The sequence below is a fragment of the Mauremys reevesii genome, linkage group 5 (genome assembly GCF_016161935.1).
Source record: "Mauremys reevesii isolate NIE-2019 linkage group 5, ASM1616193v1, whole genome shotgun sequence".
Classification (NCBI taxonomy): domain Eukaryota; kingdom Metazoa; phylum Chordata; order Testudines; family Geoemydidae; genus Mauremys; species Mauremys reevesii.
Genome location: NC_052627.1, coordinates 62938165 through 62964657, shown reverse-complemented (window position 1 = coordinate 62964657; position 26493 = coordinate 62938165). Strand labels below are relative to the sequence as shown.

Here is a 26493-nt window from a genome sequence, read left to right as displayed (position 1 = left end):
GGAAAACAAATTCATCCCCAAACTGTTCTTTATTCCTTTTCCAAATATATTTTCCTCAGAGGGGGGGAAAAAACTTTTTTTTTTACAAAAAACCCCCAAAACTACAGCTGTAGTCCTAAGGGTCTCAGGAAGCTGCCTGAAGCCTGAGGTTAGAACATTATTATTCTACAAATCCCTGCCACAGGCCACGGAGAACATCATTGGAAGGGGGGAGGGAATTGTGGGCGCGATGGATATACTATCATACGCTTCCACACACTTCCTGATGACTTTTAGCCTTAAACCCCACATTCAGACAAGCAACACATGCTGCTCTTCCCTAGGGTCTGGATTAGGGTAGCCTGGCAGGTTGGGGCTGTGGATTCCATCCCTCTGTCCCTGGAAACTTCTGCAAGAAGCAAAGCCCTTTCAGGTAGCATTTGCTCCTTTCAATTGTTTGGTCACTGGGGGGAGTCTCATTATTATCACTACAAAAGTTTTTTTTTTTCCTCCTGCTGATAATAGCTCATATTAATTAATTAATTAATTAGCCTCTTAGAGTAGGCAATTCCCACCTTTTCATGTTCTCTGTATGTATATATATATCTCCTCACTATATGTTCCATTCTATGCATCTGACGAAGTGGGCTGTAGCCCACAAAAGCTTATGATCAAATAAATTTGTTAGTCGATAAGGGTACGTCTTCACTACCCGCCGGATCGGCGGGTAGCAATCGACTTCTCGGAGTTCGATATATCGCGTCTCATCTAGACGCGATATATTGAACTCCGAATGCGCTCCCGTCGACTCCGGAACTCCACCACCGTGAACGGCGGTGGCGGAGTCGACGGGGGAGCCGCGGACGTCGATCCCGCGCCGTGAGGACGGGTAAGTAATTCGAACTAAGGTACTTCGACTTCAGCTACGTTGCGTACCTTAGATCGAACTCCGCCCCTAGTGCAGACCAGGCCTAAGGTGCCACAAGTACTCCTGTTCTTTTTGTGGATACAGACTAACACCACTATTTTGAAATTGAAATTGTACATGCAAATCGAGTCATGATACATCACATGCAATTTGCCCTCGAGCAAAACCTGTTTGACAACATAGAAATTACCATGATTTTTTAGTATAACCAATTACAAAATGTTACTGTGACAGCTACAGCTTTAATATGGAATGTGCTGTATGAAAAAGTCTGACTAGTCAGAAAATGCACAATAGTTGGTGCCTGTCAACAAATGTTTAACTGTATATGTAATCTGGTAACAAACTTACATTTCTTACACTGAAGGTATTGCTCCAGTTCCAGAATAAATTGTTTGCATACTTCCTCACAATTCTACTTCAACTGAGTAGATTTTAGAAAATATTTCAAGAATGATGCCCAAGGTACTAATATTTGCATAATTTATGTGGAACTGTAAACTACTTCTTTCAGTCAAACAAAACAAAATGATCATCAATAAACATTGTTGACTATTTCAATAACAACAGAGCTTTTACATTCAAAACTATAAAGTGAATAGCCGATACATTTTTTTTACGTAAACTGACACGTCAATAGATAACGTCTTAACAATACAAAACAACCCCCCTCCCCAACAAACCTTGCTTCAGTGATGTTATGGTTACTTTGTTGCCAGATTGTTTTGTATATCAGTCCTAATACACCAGAACACACAATATATTAAAACAAATGTACCACCTTGCAAAGTAAAATATTAAGAACCCAGAATTAACATTCCCTTTATCCTCCAACCTGCAAAGATGAATTAAAACTTATCCTGATTCAATGATAGTTTATAGACCAATGCACTATAACAGAAAATTATAAAAAATATTTGAAACCTTTTGAAGGCCAGTTTTTGCTCCTACAATCATCCAGAAAGACAACACTGGCATCTTCCAATATATTTAAAAAATATATTCCATATTATCTTTTACTTGTTTCAGGCCTGAAACAAATTCTGCTGAATTTTCTCAGTTGGCATAAAAAAACGTGAATTATGAATATTCAGCAGTCTCTTGTGAGAGTGAAGATCTATTAATCAGCTCAGAAAGTGTCAGAAATCGCAGTCTTCTTAGAGCGTTTTTATTCACTAGTAGCACCATCTGCTGGTCCAAGCAATCCCTTCAAATTTTAGAAAACGCTGTGGAGAGTGACCCAGCCAAAATTACGCAAAATGCTACGGTGAGTAACAGGTAGTTTTTCAATCCCTATAGAGTCAAAGAAAGAGAAGAAAAATGTAACATCACTTGTTTATAAAGCAGTGTTTAAAAAAAAGGAGGGGGGGAGTAAAATGAAGGTGAATTTGGGTTGTTTATAGTAGATTGCATGAATAAGTAAGTTTTCTGAAATGGCATTTATCAGAAACAAATTTTAAGTGAAGACTCATGGAAAGTGAATCCCAAACTCATATAACATTAGTGCTTATAACAGAAGAGTTATTGTCTTCCAGTCAGGGAACCAAACATGATTGATGTGTCCATTCAAACCCAGCCAAACATTGCTTAAATAACGCCATGAAGTTAATGGGAGACTTTCCGTTGACTTCAAAGGGAGCTGGCCTGGGTTCATAAAGATTGTTCACAAAGCAGCTCACCGTGAGTAATCTACACAGCCATATATGTTTTTATATGGGAATTAGTCACAAAAACTATTCAGCAAATAACTGAATATTTTTGAGAAATTTCATTCTACTCAAGGACAATTCTCAAACAGCAAAAGAGGCAAAAATTAGTTGAATAGATTTTTACAAATTAACTGGGCAACTTGAGTTCTAATCCTGGTTTGGATACTGACTTGCTGTGTGATGTTGGGTCAGCCAACCTCCCTGAGCCTCACTTTTCTCATATATATAGCTCAGACAATGATATTTACCTACTTTACTTAAAGTTAAGCATGTGCTTATGGGTATATACACATGGCAATACGAGGCCTGTGGCATGGTCGTGGCTGGCCCAGGTCAGCTGACTTGGGCTCAGAGGGCTCAAAAATTGCAGTGTAGATGTTCGGGCTTGGTCTGGAGCCTGGGCTCTGAAACACTGCAAGGGGGGTGGCTTTCAAAGCCTGGCTGCAAGCCCAAGCATGAATGTCTATACTGCAATTTTTAGCCTCACCACTTGAGCCCTGCGAGTCTGGGTCAACTGATTGTGGGCTGCAGGTTTTTACTGCAGTGTGGATGTACCTGTAAGCACATGCTTAAGTATGTGAGTATCTGTAGTCCTATTGAAGTCAATGACACTTTCAAGTACTTGCATGATCTTAAGTTCCAATACCTTTAAAGATCTAGGCCTTAGGCCCTTTTTCAGCAAAAGCGCTTAACTCTCATTGATTTTAATGGGAATTAGGTGCATATTTCCTTATATGGGTCTATGTGCCAATCCACTACACAATGTGACTCATGGGACAGTGGCACCACCAGCTCTAGAAGTTTGTTCAAATTTCACAAGGGTGACTTTTAAAGTGAAAATGGCTTTTCAATCCCTCCCCACCCACCAAAAAAAATAAATATCAAAGCTCTTCAGTTTTATGTAAATTTCACAAACTAGAAGCAAGCAACTGTTCAACTAGGGGGGGGGAAACTTATGACAAATATTTCATCCAGCTCTAATTATAGTGATAGAATTTAGTAATCTCTCTAAACATCAGAGACTAATTTTATCTTTAAAGGCTCCCCTTTTCATCTTTCAAAATGTAGAACTTTTACAGCATATAATTTTTAAAATTACAGCAAACTATATGGTCTACTCATGAGACTTCCAAAATCTTCTTTCAGATATCCAAAAATAGTACTCCATTAATCTAAAACATGTTTTAGTACATTGGTCCATGTCAATCTAAAACATGTTTAATATCTAAAAGGCTTTTTGTTATATTCTTAAACAATCCATTTGTTCTTGGGCTCTTGTCTCCTGATCCTGCTAAAAGTCCTTCATGCTATCTCACTGCTTTTTATACAGATATGGAATTCAAGTTTTAATTCTTCTAAAGTGAATGAAAGCTCCGCACAGTCACATCAAACATTTTCTTAGAAAAAAATACTCTGGCATAACAACGGTCCTATAGCTCCATCTTGTATCTGCCCACTTATGACAGGTGCAGAAGTCGTCTCATGGTGACAGCATTGTACCATATATCTCAAGTCTCAGGTTTCACATGCAATTCTTGAAGTCAGATACAGGTAAAAAGTTAGGACACTGTTGGACTTACCTTTATTTCTTTAAATACCAGGACTCCCCACATAGCAGCTACAAAGCCAGGGCCCTAAAGAACAAAGTTAGCTTTGTTAATATATGTAGCATTTCTTAAAAATGGGCAATTTTCTCAATACTTAATTCAGACCTTTCCTTCCTGTGTAATGCAACTGTAAATGCTCATGAACAAAACATAAACACTGTTGTAAGGATTTCAAAGGAAGGGTCAGTAAATCCTGCAGGAGGAAAAAAAGTGGGAGGAAATCTGAGGAGAGGGTATGATCTGGACCTAAATTAGACTGCAGAGACTGAACCTTGAACCTGCCACTATATTCATTCTTGATATTCTCCAACTAGTAAATCTCACCTTAGATTTTCACCTGCAGTCCAGGTTGGAGGAGGCTACTCAGGCTTCTGCACACGATCTTAGCAGTTACCATGGTTATTCCTAATACTTACTTCATTATTACAACTAACTAGTTGAACAAAGGTTTCAGAGTGGTAACCGTGTTAGTCTGTATCAGCAAAAACAACGAGGAGTCCCTGTGGCACCTTAGAGACTAACAAATTTATTTGGGCATAAGCCTCTCCAAATACATTTGTTAGTCTCTAAGGTGCCACAAGGACTCCTTGTTGTTTTTTTTATTTGAACAAAGTTTGCCTTAAACACTTGTTGTGAAAGTGAATGACTAAAAATACATCATCCTTTATTTAGCAAGAATCTGGATAATCCACAAGGGGTCAGGCCAGGTGGACAGGTCATAAAACTACCATTTATCAATGACGTTATACTACAGTTTTCCTAGCTGACAGCAAACTTAGTGATAATGAAGAGCATTCTTTTCCCAGTGAAAGCTAAAGATGTCATTTAAAATACACAGCAATGAATGAGTTCTCATGTTACACTTAATACATGCAAGGTGAATAAAGGGGGGGAAGAGAGTCAATAACAAGTGTGCGACAGTGAGCTGTCTGGAAACCCAGTCACCAACCCCTCTAAAATGGAGTAGAGAGGTTGATTCAAACTAAAAGAAGTGCATTTCATCCGAAGCTAAAATTACGATTGACACCACAAGACTACAGTTTCCCTCTACAAAAAGAAACATACATTAACAGCATAAGCTCATTTGCTGCATCATCTCTTACACTGATATAGAGTACCTGGCAAAGTGGCCCTTTATCTAGTGGAGGATAAAACTTATCTAGCTACAAAAGACTAACTGCTCATATGTTCTGTATCATATATGTAAATAAAATAGGCAAAATTGGTCAACTGCTGCTCATCTCAGTTACACAACTAGTACCATTAATCTTTTTAACAAAGAACATGTTTTAGGTATTGAAAACACACAAAAGGATTAGTATCTGAATTCATAACTTTATGCAAAATTAATATTAAAGACAGAAAATATCACAAATTGTGAGGAAGACAGTGAACAGTGTAACTGCCAAGATGAAATCATGTAACTGACTGATCAGTGTCTCCTTCCCCGCTCCCCGTGCCTCATCTACAGAGGATGAGGGTCTATTACAGAGATTGACTCTCTTACTTAAAAAAATTACTACTGCTTTTAGCACTGGAGGCCACTAGTTCAACCCTTGATGCCACTCAAGATGGTTGTTGTCACAATTATACGTTCCTAAAAGCCAAAGGCAATGCGGGAGACACAGAACTAGGGGTCCTAAGAAAAGTTTACAGACTGGCTGTACAGACTGGACACCTCAAAGTTGCAAATTATCCCCCAAAAGGGAAAAGAAACCCCTCATTTAAAATAATAATGACACAGTGAACAACGTTTTTAAAAAAGGTACTCACCGCAGTAATTATTGGAAAGCTGACCACCGCACTGAGGTAGTGATTAGCTATGAACCAGCAACAATTGGCTATTGCCCAAAGCACACCAGCAACAAATCCTAGATACAACAAATTCCAGTCAGAAAACTATGTACAACAAAATATAGGCCACCTACAGCAGGCAGTGAAAGACATCACAATTTACTGCGTGCAAATGTAAAACAGAATCTGAATAGTATGTTGACGATTGATTATCTAAATCTAACCTTATGGGATAAAATCATCCTTTTCAAGAGAAATGGCCATGGAATGGTAACACCACAGGGAGTGTTCGTGGGTGAGCAGTTAGGTGGTGACACAATTCAGGGAAACAGCATCTGTATTTCCCCTGAGTGGTTCAGCAAGGGCACCCATTGTCAGGCTCCCAGCTTCCCAACCATTGCTCTTGGATGGACCTCTGTGTGTCTCTCTCTCTTCTTACTGGGGAATTTCCAGGCGGCACAGTTCCCTGCCTACACTATTATTCCCAGCACAGACAGGCTGCCCCTGGACACCTGCTTCTTTCTCTTCAGAGATGTGTAACAGGTGTAATTGTTACAGGGTACCACACAGCACTTTCTATGCACGCTTACTTTGTTCTTAAGGTAAAAAGCATTACAGAGAAAACATATTAAAAACAATAAAACCACACACATGTGCTAGTAAGTTTACCAGTGCTAACATGGATTCTGGAGAGAGCAGTTCTTCAATCTCCCTCCCAAGGGGACTCCTTGTGGTTACAAATTCAGCTCAGAGCAAACAGCCAGTCTTATGAGATCCCAGTGGGCCTCGTCCTTCCAACCCTACCCTAAGGACTGGAACTCTGTGTGGACCAGGAGTCCTGTCCATTTGCTGGATCAGAAAGAAGGCCCTGAGTCAGTTTAAAACTATCAATCAAAACCCTTTTTCTTGCCTGTTGGTTCCTTCAAAGGATTGATAACGGAGAAAGTATGTTAGCATCCCCCTCCCTACTAGAGAAGGTACATACAATAACATATAAAGAATTGCATTTTTAATATAACATACCCCAGAGGTATTAAACCTAATTCAATAAAGTTTAACTTTATTTATTTAAGTTTATCTTAATTCGATAAGGTTTGTTCAGGATATTAGAGGATATTGTCAGTCTGTCACAGCTAGCCCAGTGGAGATATGGCTTGATCTCATTGGGCAGATTTTCTAAGATCCCCAGTAGGATTTGACTGAAACAGTCAGGACTGATGTAAATGTATTTAGAATATTTTTCATAATACAATGTTTGCATTTAATATTGAGCATGAAATTTGGTATCTTAAATGTTTCTATTACTCTACATAAAGACAAAATATGAAGTACAATATGTGCCTTAATGTTACTAGCAAAAGTAAATATTGATAGAGTGGGCTAGAAAGAGAAGAACTTCTGCTGAAATCAAAAGAATCATTCTTTCAGACTCTAGTCTTTGTTCCAGGCAGATTTAATTATTATACTTTTGTTCTCTTAACACTTACAGCAAAGAACACTTACAGAAATTCAGGCCGAGAACCCCACCCCCAATGTGAACAAAATATTTTTTCTAAATGGCAATAACATAGTAAAATAATGCATTATTACCAAAGTGAAAGAACACACATATGGAGTAATTAATTGCTTTACTATTATACTGCTGTTTAGGAAACTGTGGTTTTGCATTCATATGTGGGTCTAACAAATGTTTAGCCTGGATTTTTATTTGTTCGTTTTGCTTTGTTCAATGGGTGTTATTCATAGCATTAAATTAGAAAAAAAAATCAGTTAATCACTGATCATTTAATAACAGGACAAGAGTTTGAGGTCAAAGCATCTTTTGGTTTAAGATTATTTAAACTATATGGGTGTCATAAAAATCCTGCTTAGATATTGAGTTCTGGAAAAATAAAGGTAATCCAAATGCGCTGAATTTACAACTTCTGTTGATTCAGTTTCTGTTTATTTTTCTTACATTTGCAGTGACACTAATTCACCATCTGGCTTTTCGCAAAGAGGATATATTTTTTTCTCCTCACTCCTTCCCCACAGAAGTTCTAAAATTTTCAAAGGTTAGTACAATACGTAGTTCTGGGCAATGTGTTCTCAGTTCTGGCAAAGTGTTAATTTCAGAACATCTTTAACACGCAACATCACATTTCAAATTGGACCACAATTTTTCATTGTCTCCCAACCTTTTCACATGTGCTCTTTCAAAAGATACCAAAAGTCAAGAGAATGTACTTCCAAGATTAACTATAATCCCAAGAGTATGATTTGGAATAATTATAGTAATACAGTTGAAATTATTACAGGAAGTAACTTAAATTAATACCTATTTTATTGAATAGTCATACCTGGTATTATGGCTTCAGGGTAAACTTTAGGTTTATTTTTCATGACTGCACAGTAGATCAAAAAATATATGGTACTTGTGAGAAAGATTCCACTAAAGTGTGCAAAAACATAGTCTAAATCTGAAACAGAAATGGCACAGAGGTAAAGATATAAAATCACAGTAACTGTAAATATTTTTACTAATCTTATTCTATGCTGTTTCATACATAGTGTGCATAAAGCCAAAAATGCACAAGGCATTACTACTAACAACTTGAAGTCTGGTCATCGTCCATCCATTTTAAATAAAACAAAAATAAGAAAAACAAAGGAAGGGAGCTTGTTGCATTACCCATGTGACACAAACATGACTGCAAATATTACTATAAATGGAGTTGTTCAATCATGCAACTTAAATTATATAAGGGACTTCTACTGCGATGACTATGCCATAAAATCATATAAACGTAGGATTAGAATGGACTTCAAGAGCGTGGATCACAGTAGAGCCTAAAAGTGGGATTTGGGTGCCGAAACCTCACACTTAAGCACCAATGTTTTTGACTCAAGAAGAAAAGGAATCCCTTGTTTTTGTCCTAATGCTGCACTCCTGAGCTTGTTGCGCTGTCTTCTAGGTCGGTGGGGGGCAAACTATGGCCTGCGGGCCACAACCGGCCTGCAGGACCCTTCCCTCTGGTCCCTGAACTCCTGCCAGGGAGGGTCAGGACAGGCTTGGGAGGAGCCAGCCCAACTCCCCGGCAGCGCGGTGATGAAGAATGCAGGAGCCAAGAAGCTTGTTGTCCACCTGCCTAATTAGAGACTTTGGTTCATTATTACTGCAGCACTGTGAGGAGAAAAATTTATGAAGGCTCCACTCCGACAAGAAATTGCAAGAGAATGACCGTGGTACAAAACACTTGCATGAATTGTTGGAAGGTAGAGGAGAAGCAGATAGGGCTGCAAAGTGGGGGGACATTAACCCTGGGGAAGGATGGCTTGAAATGCTCCTTACAACTCAGTTAGTAGGCACTAAATCAGTCTCTCTCCCCTGCTTGGGCTGGGCTCATGCCCTCAACCTACTCACTTCTGATGCTGTACTGGCCAGGCTGGAGGAGCATGGAATAGTAAGCCCTTGTGTTCTCTCACACCCACCCCAGGTGGAATTAATGCCACTGGAAGCCTGCAACCGAGAGAGAAAATTGAGCTTGTCTTGTTTGGCTGCAGCTGAATGCATATCCACTCTTAAAGCAGGGGGTCTCTATATTTTCCCATAATTCATAATTACCCCCATTAAGTATGGGGACAATTAATATAAACATCATATAAATATATTTTCTGCACAATAAAAGCAGAGCATGAGCTGAAAAATGGATGAAGAAACCAAACATGTATATTATTAGGCTCCTTATGTATTTGGAATATTGCCTACCAATGCAACAGTGAAAATCTAGATGGCCTCACAATAAAAATAAGTAGAAAATGTGACTAAATTTCAAAATGCTTCAAAGAAAAAACATTCTGTTGTGAATGAAACTGTGTCTAAACATCAGTGAGGTTTGGCATTCACTGGGCCTGATTGGCCATTCAAGTGATTGCACCCAGTTTGCATAGCTGTAAGTGACTACAAACGGGGCAAGGTAGTGGGGAATCATGTGCACCGACTACTCTGTCACCACATAACACCAGGAGGCATGGAAAAAAATCACCAAATCTATTTACAAAATTAATAGGATATACAGTAGTTATAAAGTGAAATAAAAATGGCTGATTGGACTTTACCAAATTGACTTGCTCCTGTGTATACCGTTCCATTTCTTCTACCATGGTCCTTGATGTACAGCACTGGCACAAAGCTGGAACCATAGAATATTCCAGCTACTACTGCTAGGGTACAACCTCTTGGGGGTGGGGAGAAGAGAGAGAGGGGAAGTCATTATTAATCAGTAGACTCGATAATATACTCAAGACAAAAAGAACAGGAGTTCTTGTGGCACCTTAGAGACCAACAAATTTATTTGAGCATAAGCTTTTGTGGGCTACAGCCCACTTCATCAGATGCTTAGACTGAACATACAGCAAGAAAATATTTATACATAGAGAGAACATGAAAAGGTGGAAATAGCCATACCAACTGTAAGAGGCCAATCAACTGAGATGAACTATCATCAGCAGGAGAAAAAAAACTTTTGAAGTGATAATCTAGATGACTCATAGAAGGTGTGAGGATACTTAACATGGGGAAATAGATTTAGTTAGTGTAATGGCCCAATCATTCCCAGTTTCTGTTCAAACCTAAGTTAATTGTATCTAATTTGCATATTAATTCAAGTTCAGCAGTCTCTCTTTGGAATCTGTTTTTGAATTTTTTTTAATTGTAAAATTGCCACCTTCAAGTCTGTCACTGAGTAGTTAGAGAGACATAACAGGTCGAGAATGATATTATGTAAAACATTCTGCACATGCAAATTGCTAGTAATGATATAGAAATTACACCTTCTGTCACATTATTTTTATATTACAGTAGTGCCTAGAGGCCCTATCCAAGGCCCCACTGAGCTAGATGCTGTATATGCATGCAACAAAGAGACAGCCCCTGCCCTAAAGCATGTACAATCCAGGTTAATGACAAGACCCAACAATGAACTTTACTAAGATGTGGTGGTAGCTATGAACATTTAGAACCAGTATACAGGGTGACCCACTAAAGGGCATAAAGGAAGCAGGTAAAAGTCCCATAGAGTCATAGACTTTAAGGTCAGAAGAGACCATCATGATCATCTAATCTGATCTCCTGCACATTGCAGACCACAGAACCTCACCCACCCACTCCTGAAATTAACCTCTACCCTCTGGCTGAGTTACTGTCCTCAAATCATGGTTTAAAGACTTCAAGCTACAGAGAATTCACCATTTACACTGGTTCAAACCTGCGAGTGACCCTTGCTGCATGCTACAGAGGAAGGCGAAAAACCCCCAGGGTCTCTTGCCAATCTGACCTTGGGGCAAATTCTTTCCCAATCCAAAATATGGCGGTTAGATAGACCCTGAGCATGTGGGCAAGACCTACCAGAAAGATACCTGGGCAAGAATTCTTTGTAGTAACTCAGAGCCCTCCCCATATAGTGTCTTGTCTCCAGCTGTTAGGGATTTTTGCTATTGCCAGTCACCGATGGGCCACATGCCATCATAGGCAGTCTCATCATTCCATCCCCTCCATAACCTTATCAAGCTCAGTCTTGAAGCCAGTTAGGTTTTTCGCCTCCACTGCTTCCCATGGAAGGCTGTTTCAGAACTTCACTCCTCTGATGGTTAGAAACCTTTGCCTAATTTCAAGCCTAAACTAAGTCTGTGTTAAGAGAAAATAAACACAGTCTTGCACTCAAACTGACCACAGCATCCTGTGTTTCTGTAATCTCTACATATGATGGCATAAACACACATTGGGGCAATTGAAAAGTCACTGAAAATCTATTTTAAGTAATAGATAATTTGTAATTGTAATTAATATTGTGGCCAGTAAGAGACAGTACATTGAAGAATTAGAAGAACAAACATTGTTATTCAGTTAAAATGTACCAAAGCAGTTTTGCAGTTACACCTCTTCATTATAATACTAACATTTATAAAAATTATTCATTTGTTACAGTGTGAGAATGTGCTTCATATAGTACAGGACACAGAAGTTCCTTTACTATTTTGTAGCACCTTCAAGAAACCCAGGTCAACTAGCCAGAATGAAGAAAAGAAATGGTAACTACTTACATTACTCTTTTTCGTACTGGAGAAAGACTGTCTACCCATGAAGCATCAGAATAGGTATTTTCAGAATTGTTGACTGACTGTTGACAACAGTTAAAATTTTAGTGTCAAATGTTTTGGAAAACATCCAAAAAAAGTGCATCTTTTAAAATAGAACAGTCACACATTGGGGAAAAAACATCTTCTGAACGAAAGTCAGGAGACATGGGTTTACAGATAGGCCCAAGCCAAAAAGATTGGCTCAGGATTTGAAATGCTTCAGGGTATCTGACTCTGCGGCTTAACTCAACACATTGTAGAGAGAGAATCCAAGAACAAATTTGGATTTCAAAACATGTTTTCCCTTAAATTTGGTGGGTGCAGAGGTTTTTGTTTGTTCTGTTTCCAGTGTTGTTGTTGACTGTGTGGGTCCTTTGCCATCACTAGTATCATTTCATATCCATAACCATTTCTGCTTATTTTTGCCTTCCCATGCACACAATGAATCCTTCTCTATAATACAAGCAGATTCTATGCTACTCTCTGCTTCCTTTGCTCCACCCACAAATCCCCTGCTGAAGATTCCCTTGATAAGGAGGAATCCCAGAGGGCATAGTTGGCTCCTATACCTCCCTCCCTGTGGTCCCCAGTTCAGGGAGCATAGTGAGGGGGAGACTGACTGAAGTGTGCTGCTCCAGTTATCCTTGCCTGATTCATGCTCCCTAAGGGACAATAGCCATCTGGCACCAGTTTCAGGTCTCTAACCTGTGCGAAGGGCAGGGTCAAGAAACAGGGAGTCATAATTACCTGCTTGCTAGCTTCCCCACTCTGCTGTGCAGCAGGGAATCTGGCTGCCAAGACACATTGTTTGCTCCCTTTTATCTAATATTCTACTTTTACAGCTCAGTTTTAGTTCCAAAAGCTGTAATTAAAATTATTTCCCCTTTCTGACATGGGAGGATATTCTCAATCATTTATTAAACCTGTGTCATAATGGAAAAGGACTTGTGAACCTATACAACATGCCAAGCCAGTAACAACCAGACTGTTGTGAAAAGCTGTTTCTGTTGCTAAATGCTATTGATCTTACAAGTTTGAATTGAAGTTCATATAAATACGCATCTCCATTTGACCATGAATGTTGAGAAATCTGGGTAACATCAAGTAATTGCTTTTCTTTTTATGCTGATGCACATTTTCAGTGAAGTAAAACAATAGTCAGAGCACTTACCCTTTCTCTCAGTAATGGAGTGACTTCTAACGAAGTTGAAGAACTTTGAACTTCACTTTTTACAAAAAGAAATATGATAGTGCTGTGAAGAGAAAAGTACATTAACATGTAGCAAACATCAGTTCATGACGACATAACATTTAATACCCCAGGGCAAAAAAAGTCATTGAAGGCGTAATCCTCATTTTCATTTTGTTCCTTATTTTTCATCCTTTGTTTGACAATGACACACTTTAGTATATCTTGAAATGAACCCTTAGCTAGCTTAATTCATCTTATTAATTAATTTAAAAACACAAATATATACTTTGATCAAATCTACTTTTAAAAATGTAGTACAGTCCTTATAATTACCTCTTGTCATGTTAATAGGATGTAAATGTCACTGTTCTGATATATCATCGCATTATTTTTCTAAAGACAGTTGTTATAGCCCAGTACTGCATTTTCAAACTATAGCAGATGTACACTGGGATATCCCAACGGAAATTCTATATACACCCTCCATGGGGTGGGAGTGAGGGGTAAGGAGAGGAGAAAATGAATGAGACCTTCTTTCCAAAAAGCAAACGCATACTACGTTTACCAGAATTCGTGTTTCTAGAAGGTAACTAAACAGTTCACAATAAGGATATTTTTAACACACCTTTACATTTACAGCTTCTGTGCAGCAGACTTAACAGCTTACTGCACTTCGTTTGGCCTGGGACATAAACTGAGAATAGAAATTCTAGGTCCATTTTCTCAAGCAGCACTCTGATTTGTTTTTTGGTTTGTTTTTTATAGTCTTGCTTGTTTTCCAGTTAAATTCAACTGAAAATGTTAGGCCCCTCCTCAGAAGCCTAGTTCTGTGCTTGGTAGGAGTGTGGAACAGTGAGGTTTAAACAGGAGTAATTACCAACATATTTAACTTTCAAATTTGATCAGGTAAATATGTGCAATCAGGATTGGCAGGGTTTGTTTTTGAATGCCAAGGAACGGCGCAGGTCCCCATCATGCATGGTTCTTCCCCCTCCTGAGAGGACAGGAAGGAATATTGGGAAGGGGGGATGTCAGTCTCCTCCATGAAGACCAGGAAAACACATATTGTTCCCCCCCCAGGCCTATGAAGCTTAGATGAAATGCTTAAACTGTGAGTTCCATCCTCCCTAAGGGCATGGCTACACTTGCAGATGTAGATGGGGGGTAGGGTGGAGTGTGACAGGGAGTGTGTTGTGTGTATGTGGGGGGAGAGAGAGTGTGGGTTTTGGGGGGGCTGACAGGATGTCAGCATGCTGTCTTGTAAGTTCAGACAGCAGCAGACCCCTCCTCCCCCCTGCCTCTCTCTCTCTCTCTCTCTCTCACACACACACACAGCATTCCACAGGTTGCTTTGTCTCAGAGCAGATAAGCATGCCAGCTGTCAGAAACAGAGCTTTCAAAGGGCATATCCACATTCCTGCAGCAATTACAAAACAATGACAAGAGTGGCCACTTGACTTAAGGGGATTATGGGACGTTTCCGGAGGCTGATCAGAGTGCAGTAATGCAACACCTCATTCACACTGATGCCCGGGCATTTCAGCCAATGCGCACCAAGTGTTAATCTTCTTGCAGAGGTGGAGTACTAGGAGCGCTCTAGCCCTGGAGTTAGAGTGCTCTACGTGCCTTGCCAGTGTTGATGGGTAGTGAGCTAGGGTGCCTGGGGCTGCTTTAATGTGCTCTAACTCGCAAGTGTAGCCAAGCTCTAAGTGCCTGGAAAGTGTCTTGCATAGAATAGCTGCTCCCATAAATAAATAAAGAATTGGATGCCCTGTAGGGGCTTCTGGAGGATGCCATGGTTGGGGAATTCTGGCAGTATGGCTTCAGAGTTTCACTGCTGGGGATTGCAGAGCCTCTGGGGGCAAGAGATGGTGTGGATGGCCCTGGATTCAGCTGAATCTATGGAGTATGCCAGGTTTGAGGAATGGTTTTGTGGCCTAGTCTATGGAAAGGGGCAAAGAAGCAGCAAACTCCACCTCTCTGAAGGATTGATGAGAGACAAATTCCACCAGGAGATCACAGCTTTTTCCAGGGAAGGCTTTTCCTAACAAGTTTCAAAGTGAAACATTTGAGTAATTTCACTATGACAACCAATCAGTCTACATCTGGGATGGTATTTAACATGTCCATTGGCATAAAAATGTGCTTCTCCATTTATGAAGACCTATTTTGCCATTGAATTGGAATTAACATTTGTCTAATTCTGAAAATATTTCTCTGTCTCACTGGGTAGGACAACTTATTACGTTTTAAATGAACTGCATTTGAAAAATTCATTCAACTAACACACATCCTCTCCTATTAAATCAATACCTCAGTAATTAAATCAATGATCTTTTAAATCAAAGAAGTTGTTTATTATTAGGAAGAATATTTACCTTAACACTGAAAGTCCAGCTCCAATATAATTTAAGATGGGTTTTGATACCTCTTCTGGGTCAATTCCAAACCAGCCGAACCTGGAATATTTAACTACAGTTTTATTTGAGTCCATTTATATGTATTAAATTTTAAATTAGAGTCCAGTCTTGGAAATCCTTACTAATGCAAGTAGTCCCACTGCAGTCCAGATTATCAGGACTGGGCTCATGCTTAGTGAAGTTTTGCCAAGAGGCATGTAAATGTAAATGTCCAGGCTAAAAGAAATCAATTTAACCATGTACAATTATGATAAAGAAAACAATGAAAATAAAAACAGCATTTTACTTGAACATGAAAAATATGATTTTAATTAATCAGATGAGTGAGCATCTAGGGTCTTTTGCAAAGAAGATCCAGTAAACATTTTCTTCTTATTGAGAATCTCACAAATAAGGGAGCACAATGGATTACAATTAACATGAATATTTCATTGGGAGAAAAAATAACCTTTTCTATTTCATACATCTTTTGCATTCATGCTGAGTGTTTTCTTTAGAGTTGTTAATGAAGAAACGACAGCATTCACATTGTGTAGTTTAAAGTTTAAATGCAGTTACCTTGAGCTTGCCCAGCCAGTTAGCAAATTAAAAGAAGCCCAGATTAAGAGTCCAAGACCTAAACCAATGGTTTTAACAATGGGGACAACTGTAATGTTACCTGCAATATGGAAAAACACAAAAGCAAAATTATTTTAATGCCAAAATATTTTGGTTTTAAAATTGAGCACTCATATTTGTACTTTGAATTCCAATATGGTTTATAAGACCAGATCCTTTGAACATCAGTCAATATGCAGTACATGATGTTGTTAAATATTTAACAAATGCACACACACAAACACACGTTCTTCAATTCTCCATCATCCACAATTTTGAAAGCTATGGTGCTTATAAAAGGAAGGTACTGAAGGCATTGTATGTAAGGTCTTTAATGCACCTCAACCCTACAAGAATGCCTGGTACTCTGGTTCTAAATCTCTCTCAAGAAGAGAATGACATTTATGTCTAACTGTGCAATAATCATGTTTTAGGAATAGGAAGAGATCAGTATTCTTGAGTTTTTGTATTTTCCCATGAACATACTAAACTGAAAAATTCTGTATTCTGCAAAGAGTTTCCCTGTCATTAAAGTGGGTTAAGTTGGTTCTACTCTGCCTTTTCACTGACTAAAGTTTGAACTCAAAGTACTGGGTGCTATGTGAAATTTCACCAACTAGGTTTTAATTCACATAACCTGGGGTGTTTTAGCTTCCACCAATGGCATGAAAAGACATCAAGGCAATTTAGAGATATTATGCAGTGATGCTTCCTATTAAAGAGCCCTGCACTGGACTACAGCTTAGACTGTCTAGTCATTTCATGTTTTTCTTTTTTTTTTGACAATTTTTTTAAGGTTTAATTTATATCAATCCAATTTGAGGACAAAATTAGGAAATACACAGACAGTGCTTATCACCCAGCAGTTCCCACTGACTTCAGTGGGAGCTGCTGGCTGCTCAGCACTCTTGAAAATCAGGTCCCTTATTTAGAAGCTTAACTTTGGGCTTCTGAAAAACTTGGGCCAATAGGTTTCTTATAGCTATTTAAAATGTAAGCATTCCGCCTATGTTGCCATATGGCTAAGGTAACTTTAGCATCTTCTGTTTCTTCAGCCCTTCTAAAACATGGATATTATTTGGTACTTGTATTACTTTAGGTTTTTAAATAAGGCTGCTGAAGACCACTGTCAATGATAAAACTGTAAAATCTCATGTTCACAGTAATACATACAATAATGGCAGAGATCCAACAGTGTAGAAAATAACAAAGATCCATTTAGTATTTCAATGTTATTATCTCTGCCTCCTCTGAGGAATTAGCTTTATTGTGTCTCTGAAGAAGTAGGACTCTTCCTCATTACCTGTAGCCCATACACTACCCCCAACCATAGCAAGAGGCCAAAACCTAGGGCTTTTCTGAATAAGGTTCACCACCAATGATACTATCCATATTGCAGCACAGAGAATCCACTGGAAGAACATTCCTGGAGGGGAAAACAGACAAATAAATGAATATGTTACCATCAATGGTTTTTAAAAAAGATTTCTTTCAAGTACTGTATGTGTGAGCCTGTTGTTTCTTGTTCATATAATATATCTCAGATGAAATTATGCAGATACAATTGAAATCTAGTCACATATTTTAGAGAACTATCCCTTATGACGTTTACGTAGCCATGTTACAATATTTTTAAAAGGTTATATTTTGGGGCAAGATGTTAGCAGTCAACCAGTCATTTATTTCTGGGTTCTCACATTCTCCGTACACTTGCTAACTGCATTTGCTTGGACAGAGTTAATACAGCCCAGATCCTCAGGTGCACATGAGCTCTGCTTAGCTCTTGAAGAGGATGGACTTGAGTTACTCTCCCTCCCTTCCACTCCCAGCCATGAACATGTTAGAATAATATCTAGGCTGTTCTAACTTGCACACGGTGGCCAGATTGCTGTACACTCTGGCCAAACTTCCTCTCACTCCCAGCAGATCCTGTTCTCGGAGGGGCCAGGTGTGGGTGAAGTATTTGCTGGCTTTATACCCCTACTCCCCCAGGACTTCCCTTACACAAGGGAAATCCTTGGTTGAATATTTAAACCAGCTTTTTTGTCCCCTTTGCAGTGCTGGATTAGCACAAAAAGAGGAGAAAACAGAGGCTAGGATTCACCTCTAATGCAGATATGGTTACAGAAAAGTAATTTGGGATAAGCCTTTTTTGATCACGGGATTCTGGTAACCAATGAATAATAATATGTCTTCACATATACCTAGATACAGCATGACCCCAGTATAAAGCAAGTGAAGTGCTGTGGCAAATCATAAATCATAAGTAGGAAACTAAAGGGGTGTTTCGTGTTATCAGATTGCCAAGACAGAAGTACTCAAGTTTCTACTTGTGATTGCTTTTAATGTTATCTACAATAACGTGACTCAAGGGATGGAGATATTTAATAGATCACCAGCTATAAAGGGTAAATAATACACACTTCAGTGTGTATTTGAGAATTTGCAAACTGCGGGGGATTGAAAGGCACTTCACTTTTTGCTTTTCCATCTTGCAGCATCCTGTAGAACACTCTCTCTCTCTCTTAAGTGGATGGCAAGATATAAGAAGGGCTTCTCAAAGTTTTTCCACTTGAGTTTTTATTATTGCTTTTACAAAACTAATTGTTGTGAGGAAAAAATACTGTACTTCTTCCACCTCTCTCTATAGCTGAAGGCTGTGCTGGGGCTAATGCTGATATAGCTGGGAAGTTTCAGTAACCAGCAGATTCCATATTCTAACTGAAAGTGTGTAAAACCTAAACACGGTTCTTACAAGTGGTAAAACTATTAAAAAAACCAGATTGTTTACCATCACCAGTATCAAATTTCTTAACAGGTACAAAGTTTGTCCCAAATAAAAAGACAGCTATTGCAGAAGAGGTAAAGCCGATAGTGAGATCTGTTCCATTGCTGTTGACGGAACTGTTATTTGCTGTCCAGCTGTTCATTTCTGTTCTGAAAATGCTTCTTGTTGTGGTGCTGTTTTAATGAAGATCCTTTCAGACAGTTTCTGGAAACAGAGACCAGAATTAAATAAATATATGTCATTGGATCATAGCAGTCCTAATGGGGTTTGATTTTTAGTAATGTGGGGGTTTAAAAGGTCCTGCTTTCTACTTCCCAAAAGCTGAAAACAATTGTAAGGAATAATGTAGCCTAATGAGCTACCACCATAAAATTTAGATAAGGGAGACACTAAAGGAATACACATTAAATATCTCATCTCAAAAGCAACTTCAAGCAGAAGCGTATATGGAGATATAAAACATGAGTAGTTAGAGAACAGACACAGCCATAATACAGAATTATGAATACTCAAATGTATCCAGATTAAGGGAAGGCCTGTGCTTCTTTATGGACAGGTGCTAATATTGGAATGTTGGAATGATCCTAGTTCCAGAATGTTGCTATGGGAGACTGCCTGGAACCAAGCAGGCTGATGTCTTTTAGGTTTGCATGACAGCAAGTATTAGGCAATTCACTGCAATCATCTTCCTTTGGTGGAGGAAGTCTTGGCAGTGAGACTCTAGTCAACCACATTGCCTAGAAACCAGAATGGAGGGGAGGATGGGCAGTGCAATCCATGGAGTTTAAGGGGCCTGGATTTTTTTCTGCAGAAGGTAAGGGGAAAACCCATAAAGTTTCTTCCTTAAATCTCCATGGAAACTTTTGGGAAGAACACAGTGAGGGAAAGCTTGCAGAGTTTTTCTTCACCCTGTAGCCCCACTCCTGTGGGGTTTCCCCAAGGGAAGGGCTGCTCTGGACCTATTTAAGTAAAATTCTTCTGAAATGTAATCTAGTCTTAGTGAGGGGAAAATGGCATTTCATTTTTTTTTTTGTAGATTTAAGAGAGAGTTTAATGTAAAGCTATTTCCTGGGTTTTTCTTTATTTCAGAGGAGGAAGAGCTGTGTTCCCAACATCCATTCCCTTACTTTACCTCACTTTCTCCATAATCTCACTATCAGTTCTGTTGGACTGGCACTATTATCAACTGCTGCAGCAGAGTCACAGGTTTTGCTTGAAACTAGTGATTTGTATCAGCAGGTGAAAAGTTCACTCTCCACATGGAGCAAAATGAATGTAATTATTTAAATGTTTCCCTCTGGAGGATGTTGGGGTGTTTTCTCTTTGAACACCCAAGAAAAAAAACAGGAGATTCCTTACGGTTGGAGTAGGAGGTACCCCACCATGAGAAGAGCATGGGGTAACTTACTCCACCTTTCTAGGCCTCTTTTTTCCCCTCACATCCTTTGTCTGTCTGGTCTATTTAGAATGGAAGCTGTTTCAGAGAGTTTTTACTGTATTTTGCTATATGTTTGTAAATAAAAAAACCCAGCATAATGGAACCCCATTCTTGGCTAGGGCATGTAGGCACTACTGCAATGCAACTAATGCTGGAACTGCTTGAGAGACTAACTTCCCAGTTTGAGAAACACCACACTGGAGTGTTAACTCTATACAGCACTCAAACACCACAGGGATGGATGTGGAGTAGATAAGGAAAGAATAAAATGAAAAGTTCAGAATGTTTGTTCACTCACTGAGCCATTGTACTAATCTGCATATGTGTGCATGTCAAGTAGGGGACCATACCTGGGTTTTGCACAAGAAAATCTTCACATTGTTAAGAACATTGACATAGTATTGATTTTCCTGCTTTTATTACATTTCTGCAAACACAGTATGCAATTCTGTAGCTTTTAATCTCATAAAACATGACAGTGCTTTAAGCTGCCCTTCAAAGGGGGAAAACTGTGTGCTCTTCTGAACTTCACTATGGTGTATAAAGGAGCCCTGAAATGTTGCTTTTATTATGCCTGAGGAAAAATGTGTGTGGTGGGAAACAAGAGAGAGTTCTGCTTGTTTCTGACATTTAAAATTGTTATATTGTGTCCCCTGGAAGATTATGTATGACTTGAGAAGTATTTGCACTACACCACAAGTACAAAAGGAAGTGAAACCTCTGATTAACTGCAAGGGGAAGTTATTCTTATTCAGACTGTTTAAAACTCTCTGTTTTCCTTAAAATCCATTTGCCTAAAGCACTTAGGAGACAAGCTCATTTTAAGACTGAACACCCTTACTTCAGTTAAGGTTTGAAAAAGTTTCCAGTAGTCATCCAAAGAATCTTCCAACAACAATTACAGAACAAAAAAGACTAGACTTGTCATTTCTGCTAATTCTAAGAGGCTGGGGGTGGGGGCACAAAGCAGAAAATGAATTATGTACAAGAAGGAAAAGAACCTTTCAGTCTCTCTGTGTACATCAGAGAAAAATGAAAAAAGGCCACAAGCTAATTTTTTTCCTTTGTAGGTCACCCCTAAGGACTGAAGTGTCAAGGCTATCTACTGTTGATATAATATACCATAAATAGTTTGAAGGCAGGATACTGACAGTTACTGAGGAACACTCAAAGTAAGGAGACTCCAATTTTGATATATACAAATTCCACATAACTTTATGTACTTTCTTTCTTACAAAATATTTGTTGCAATGTTCTTTTTTCTAACAAATCCTCAGCTATCAACCTAACTCACATGAGTAACTTCACAATAAGTGCATCCAGGAACCATATTCACCCGGCAAGAGGCTCTAATTCCAAAATCAGGATCTTACTATGATCCAGAGCTTGAATGAGAACTAGCTGGCTATGGCTCAATCCAGACAAGGACAACATAACGTTGCTAGGCTGGGGGGCAGCAGCCAGAAGAGTTGGGAAAACTCATATTGGCATTTCTCAGAGCAGGAATGTGACCTCCATTTAGAAAACGGGAACATAACTTGAAGTTGATATTGGATCCTTGGTTGACTTGTTCCCTCCCTTTAGTCGGCTGCAGCCCAGGTGCGTTAACCTCCCAGACACACTGCAGCTCATCTTTTCCCTCTTGGTTGAGGCAGGTGTGAGCTGAGAGGGATATATTTACAGGCAGCCCTTTGTTTATGATTATATTGATTTCTAATTTATGAGATGGGCACCCAGAGCTATTAATGAACACCCGCAGACAGGGGCGGCTCTAGAGCCCAGCGGGGCAAGCACCCGCCTGGGGCGGCCCTTTCCCAGGGGGGCGGCAGGCTGGGCCGGTGGATCTGCCGCAGTCATGCCTGCGGGAGGTCCACCGGAGCCTTGGGACGACCGGACCTCCCGCAGGCATGACTGCGGATGGTTCGCTGGTCCCGTGGCTCGGCTGGACCTGCCGCAGGCATGCCTGCGGCAGCTCAACCGGAGCCGACGGACCAGCGAACCGCCCGCAGCCGCGGGAGGTCCAGCTGAGCCGCGCGACCAGCGGACCCTCCGCAGTCATGCCCGTGGGAGGTCCGCTGCTCCCGCGGCTCGGGGGCGCCTCCCGGGCATGACTGCTTGGGGCGGCCGAATTTGTAGAGCCGCCCCTGCCCGCAGAGGTATTTAAAAAAAATCAGAGGAAGAAATACATAAAGAATACTAGTTCTTCAGAAATATGGACACAAGCTGTAAATTCAGTTTTCAAACACCCAAATATTCAAGGGTGCTTGGATCTGGATTTCAGCTCAGATCCAATTTCTGATTCTATTTTTAACTACTGTACTTGAAAAAAACAATGCCTTTTGCCCTTGAGATGACATCCCATAGCATTTAGGTTAGCCATATGTGTTTTATATATATATTATATACCAGTTCCTGGGTTTGCTTGGAACAGCTCTGTTTGCTTGGAACAGCTCAGGAGAAGGATTGCAAAAATGGATATGAACCACCTTTGTTCTTCCAGATGTTGGGACAACAGCAGCACTGCAGGGTAGACAGTAGCTACAGTCTCTGTAACAGTCTTCTGTTCCTCTTCAGAAGAAGGAGAAATCTGGGATGTCCAGTTGAACCCCCTTTAAGCCTGCTTTGTATTGCCAGTAGCAAGGCTGATGATCTGACAGCATTGGCAAGATCCTCAGCTGGTATAAATTAGCAGAGGTCCATTGATGTCAGTGGTTTTGCTGATTTATACAAGCTGAAAATCGGGCCCTATATTTTCATTATGTTTCCTTAGAAAATAGCCCACAGTTGAGTTAATTTGCAGGCCAGGTATAAAGAATAGAATTTATAATAGAATTTGCTATGCTTTTTCTATACAATTATGAAGACAAGGATCCTACCCCAAAGAAGACAAGGATCCTACCCCAACATTTGTCAAGATGGATGAAGGATGCTGTTAAAACTTCAGAGAAAATGTGGCTTGCTCTGGGGTATGGAGCTTTGTTAATAAAACAGGTATTTGTAGAGCTCTCATGCCATTGACAGTTCATTCCCTCTGTAATCTCTTCATTGAAGAGGGTATTTTCACTGTGATTATCATAGAATCCTTTCACATCAAAGAGGTATTACAATGAAACTTAAATGTGAGTCTGAGATTTGATTACTTGCTAAGGAAAGGTCTCTTATGCTTTCCTTTCTAAATTAAATGTTTTTAAGATGATTCTTCAGACTAAGTTGTCAAAAAATTGTACTTAAATTACATAGAAAAAATAGTTGTTTGCAGTATTGTTGTAGCTGTCTTGGTCCCAAGATATTTGAAAGACAAGGTAGGTTGGCCCAGTAAAAGACAATGCCTCACTTACCTTTTTTCTCTCATAGAAAAAATATGCAGTTCAATTCACCAAGGGCCAGATTTTACCTCCCTTACTCATGCTGAGTAGTACCTTATTCCATGATGTCAAGAGAACTACACTTAGAGTAAAGGACTTCCCAACTAGAATACAGATGGCAGAATCTGGCCAGAAACAAGTAATCACTAATACAATCACAAATGAAACAACAGCACATGTAATTTATTTTTTCACATACTCATCTGCAAATATTGTGCAACTCTTCAAAAATGTAACTCAAGTGTTAACTGAGAACTCAAACTCTTTGTTATCCTTTCCCCCTTTCAAACAAAAGCAGCATGGATGATAGTCCATTGAATAATTACAATTTTAATGGATTTGTTTCCACAGTCAGCATTCTTGTACAGAGGACCTAGGGTGAAATTGTGTCTTGTTGGAAGTGGGCTCAGCTCTTGAGAATTCAGCGTAGCCTCGCTCATTTACATCAGCAGATATTTCACCCCTTTCATCTCACTCACTCCAGAAGCATTAAGTAGGCGAATTACCATACCCTCAGAAGCATTATACGCACAGTATATCCTCTCCTTTGGGCTTTCATTCACTTCATTCATTGCCTTTGCATGATTATATTATTAAAAAGTATTGAAATTATTTAAAATTGTTTAATTCAAATGGCAGGAACTTACTCTGATTTTAATGAAGCGATAATATGGGTTTACCTATTTACTCTGTCAATCCAACTGCTCGATTTAGTTTCATTTCTCTCTGCCCATTTTATTTTTTAAATTAACATCTCCTTTACTTTGCGCTTTATAAATGTCCCCCCCCCGTTACTATTCTGCTTTTACTAGTGTATCTATGTGACCCTCCTTGCAATCTCTTTGCTCACATTACAAAACTCCTAGGCACACAAATGTGTTTTCCTTTACAGTGACTTTACTTACAATTGTTTCTTTGCAGTTCCGACTTCCTGCACTGACTTGCTCTGCAGAAACTGCCGGTGCCTAGCTCCAGTTCCTGCTCCTCCTCATGTGATCAAGGCTCCCACTCACCCACCCGTCCTTCTCTTTCATTCATTTATCTTTTGGGCACATTTGATACTGAAGGGAACGTGCCATACTGTATGTGTGTTGAGAGTGGAGGGGAAGGGATAACTCCCAAACTGCACATAAAGCAGAACAGCCTTCTGATTCTGACCTCGGTACCCCACCTTCTTCCCTTTCGTGGCTCCGCTGAATCAGCAGCTACTTCATGTCATGTGCTTGGGTCTGATCACGAGTCCAGGGCACTGACAGGAGCGGGAGGAGGAGCAGGAGCAAGGGTTGCTGTAACTAAGGCAGTTCGGGTGCAGTGTTTGAGACGTGCAGGCTTAATTTAACTCCATGTTTTTTTTGGATTTCTAATACTTAAAGCTTTCTTTAAAAAAAAAAAACCGTCAAATGCTTTGAAAAGAAATAGGCACTCACACTACTGATATGTGCCTGCAGCAGCTGCAGCTGTAACTAGCTCTTAATTAATTTGTTTGTGTGTAGCGATATATATGCACATACACACCTATCACACTCAAAAGAACATGATTGAGGTTGCAGTCAAGTGCTCAAAATTTAGGAAATGCCAGAATGAAGGTTGCCTGTGCAACCTTTATTCGCCCCCCATCCCCCTTGTGCCTGTGCATTACAATACTGCCCTTAATTACAAGATTACATACTATTTTTTCCTGCATCATACAGTGCATAAGATGTAGGGTGCTCACTTAATGAGCTGCTATTCAATATTTGGTTTTCTCCTTATTGTTCAATGAGTTGCCCCAAGCCTTATTTACTGCACATTATTCAAACCCTGCTCTGGAAACAGAATTGTTAACTTCCTCACAAGTGTTTCTGTAGCGCTTATCACTACAGTATCTGAATGCTTCACAAACATCAGTATTTTTCACATTACTCCTGTGAGGTCGGCGGTGATATTATCCCCATTTTACAGATGTGGAATTGAGGCACACAGAGATTCAGATAAAAAGTTTCCCGTACTTTTTGGTGCTCAATTTGAAATGCTTAGGACCTGATTTCTCAGAGGATTTAGCATTTTTATACCACTTCAGAAGTTCAAAGCACCACTCTAATCTATTTCGTATGCAGTAATGAGCGCTCAGCAGTTCAGCAAATCTAGTCCCAGGTGAGTCAAGCTTGACAACCCAAAAATGAGGAACACACAATTAGTGATCACATGTGAAAATTTTTCCATCCGGGAGAACTGGATTATATTCCTGCTCCCACAACAGAGTGATATTACTCTGTTGTGGGAGCAGGAATATAATCCAGTTCTCCCGGATGGAATTTCCTGGCTGGGATCTTGTGGAAAAAACTAATGACTGATCATGTAATTAGAAACTGACTGTATCATAATGTATAAGGAGACGGAATTAAGGTTGTGCCTTAATTCTGGCATTTTCAATTTCCGCCTTCTCTTTCCCTTGACTCCCACCCTAAACTCCTGCCGCACTTTCCCTCTGCTCCTATCCATTCCTGCCTCCCACCCCATTCCACTTTGCTGCTTAACCACTTTTGTCTCCTGTCTTCAAGTTTAAAGTATACGGTATCT

General features: G+C 39.6%; 1 protein-coding gene across 5 annotated transcripts; it reads right to left on the bottom strand.

Moving 5' to 3' along the window:
• Nucleotides 1-1129: 1129 nt before the first annotated feature.
• On the bottom strand, nucleotides 1130-25201 carry TMEM144 (transmembrane protein 144). 5 transcript variants are annotated; one of them, XM_039540846.1, is made up of 12 exons: nucleotides 24840-25201; nucleotides 19135-19335; nucleotides 17647-17769; nucleotides 16305-16404; nucleotides 15705-15785; nucleotides 13306-13387; nucleotides 12099-12175; nucleotides 10116-10234; nucleotides 8357-8476; nucleotides 5997-6094; nucleotides 4197-4250; nucleotides 1130-2200 (listed from the first exon to the last, which is right to left on the bottom strand). In XM_039540846.1, exons 2-12 carry the CDS (start codon nucleotides 19271-19273, stop codon nucleotides 2117-2119), a joined length of 1077 nt encoding a protein of 358 aa, XP_039396780.1. In that variant the 5' UTR covers nucleotides 19274-19335; nucleotides 24840-25201; the 3' UTR covers nucleotides 1130-2116. The 5 variants fall into 5 exon arrangements, with proteins under 5 accessions (XP_039396780.1, XP_039396783.1, XP_039396781.1 ...); XM_039540849.1 differs by having other exon boundaries at nucleotides 25106-25192; XM_039540847.1 differs by having other exon boundaries at nucleotides 25093-25189.
• Nucleotides 25202-26493: the final 1292 nt, after the last annotated feature.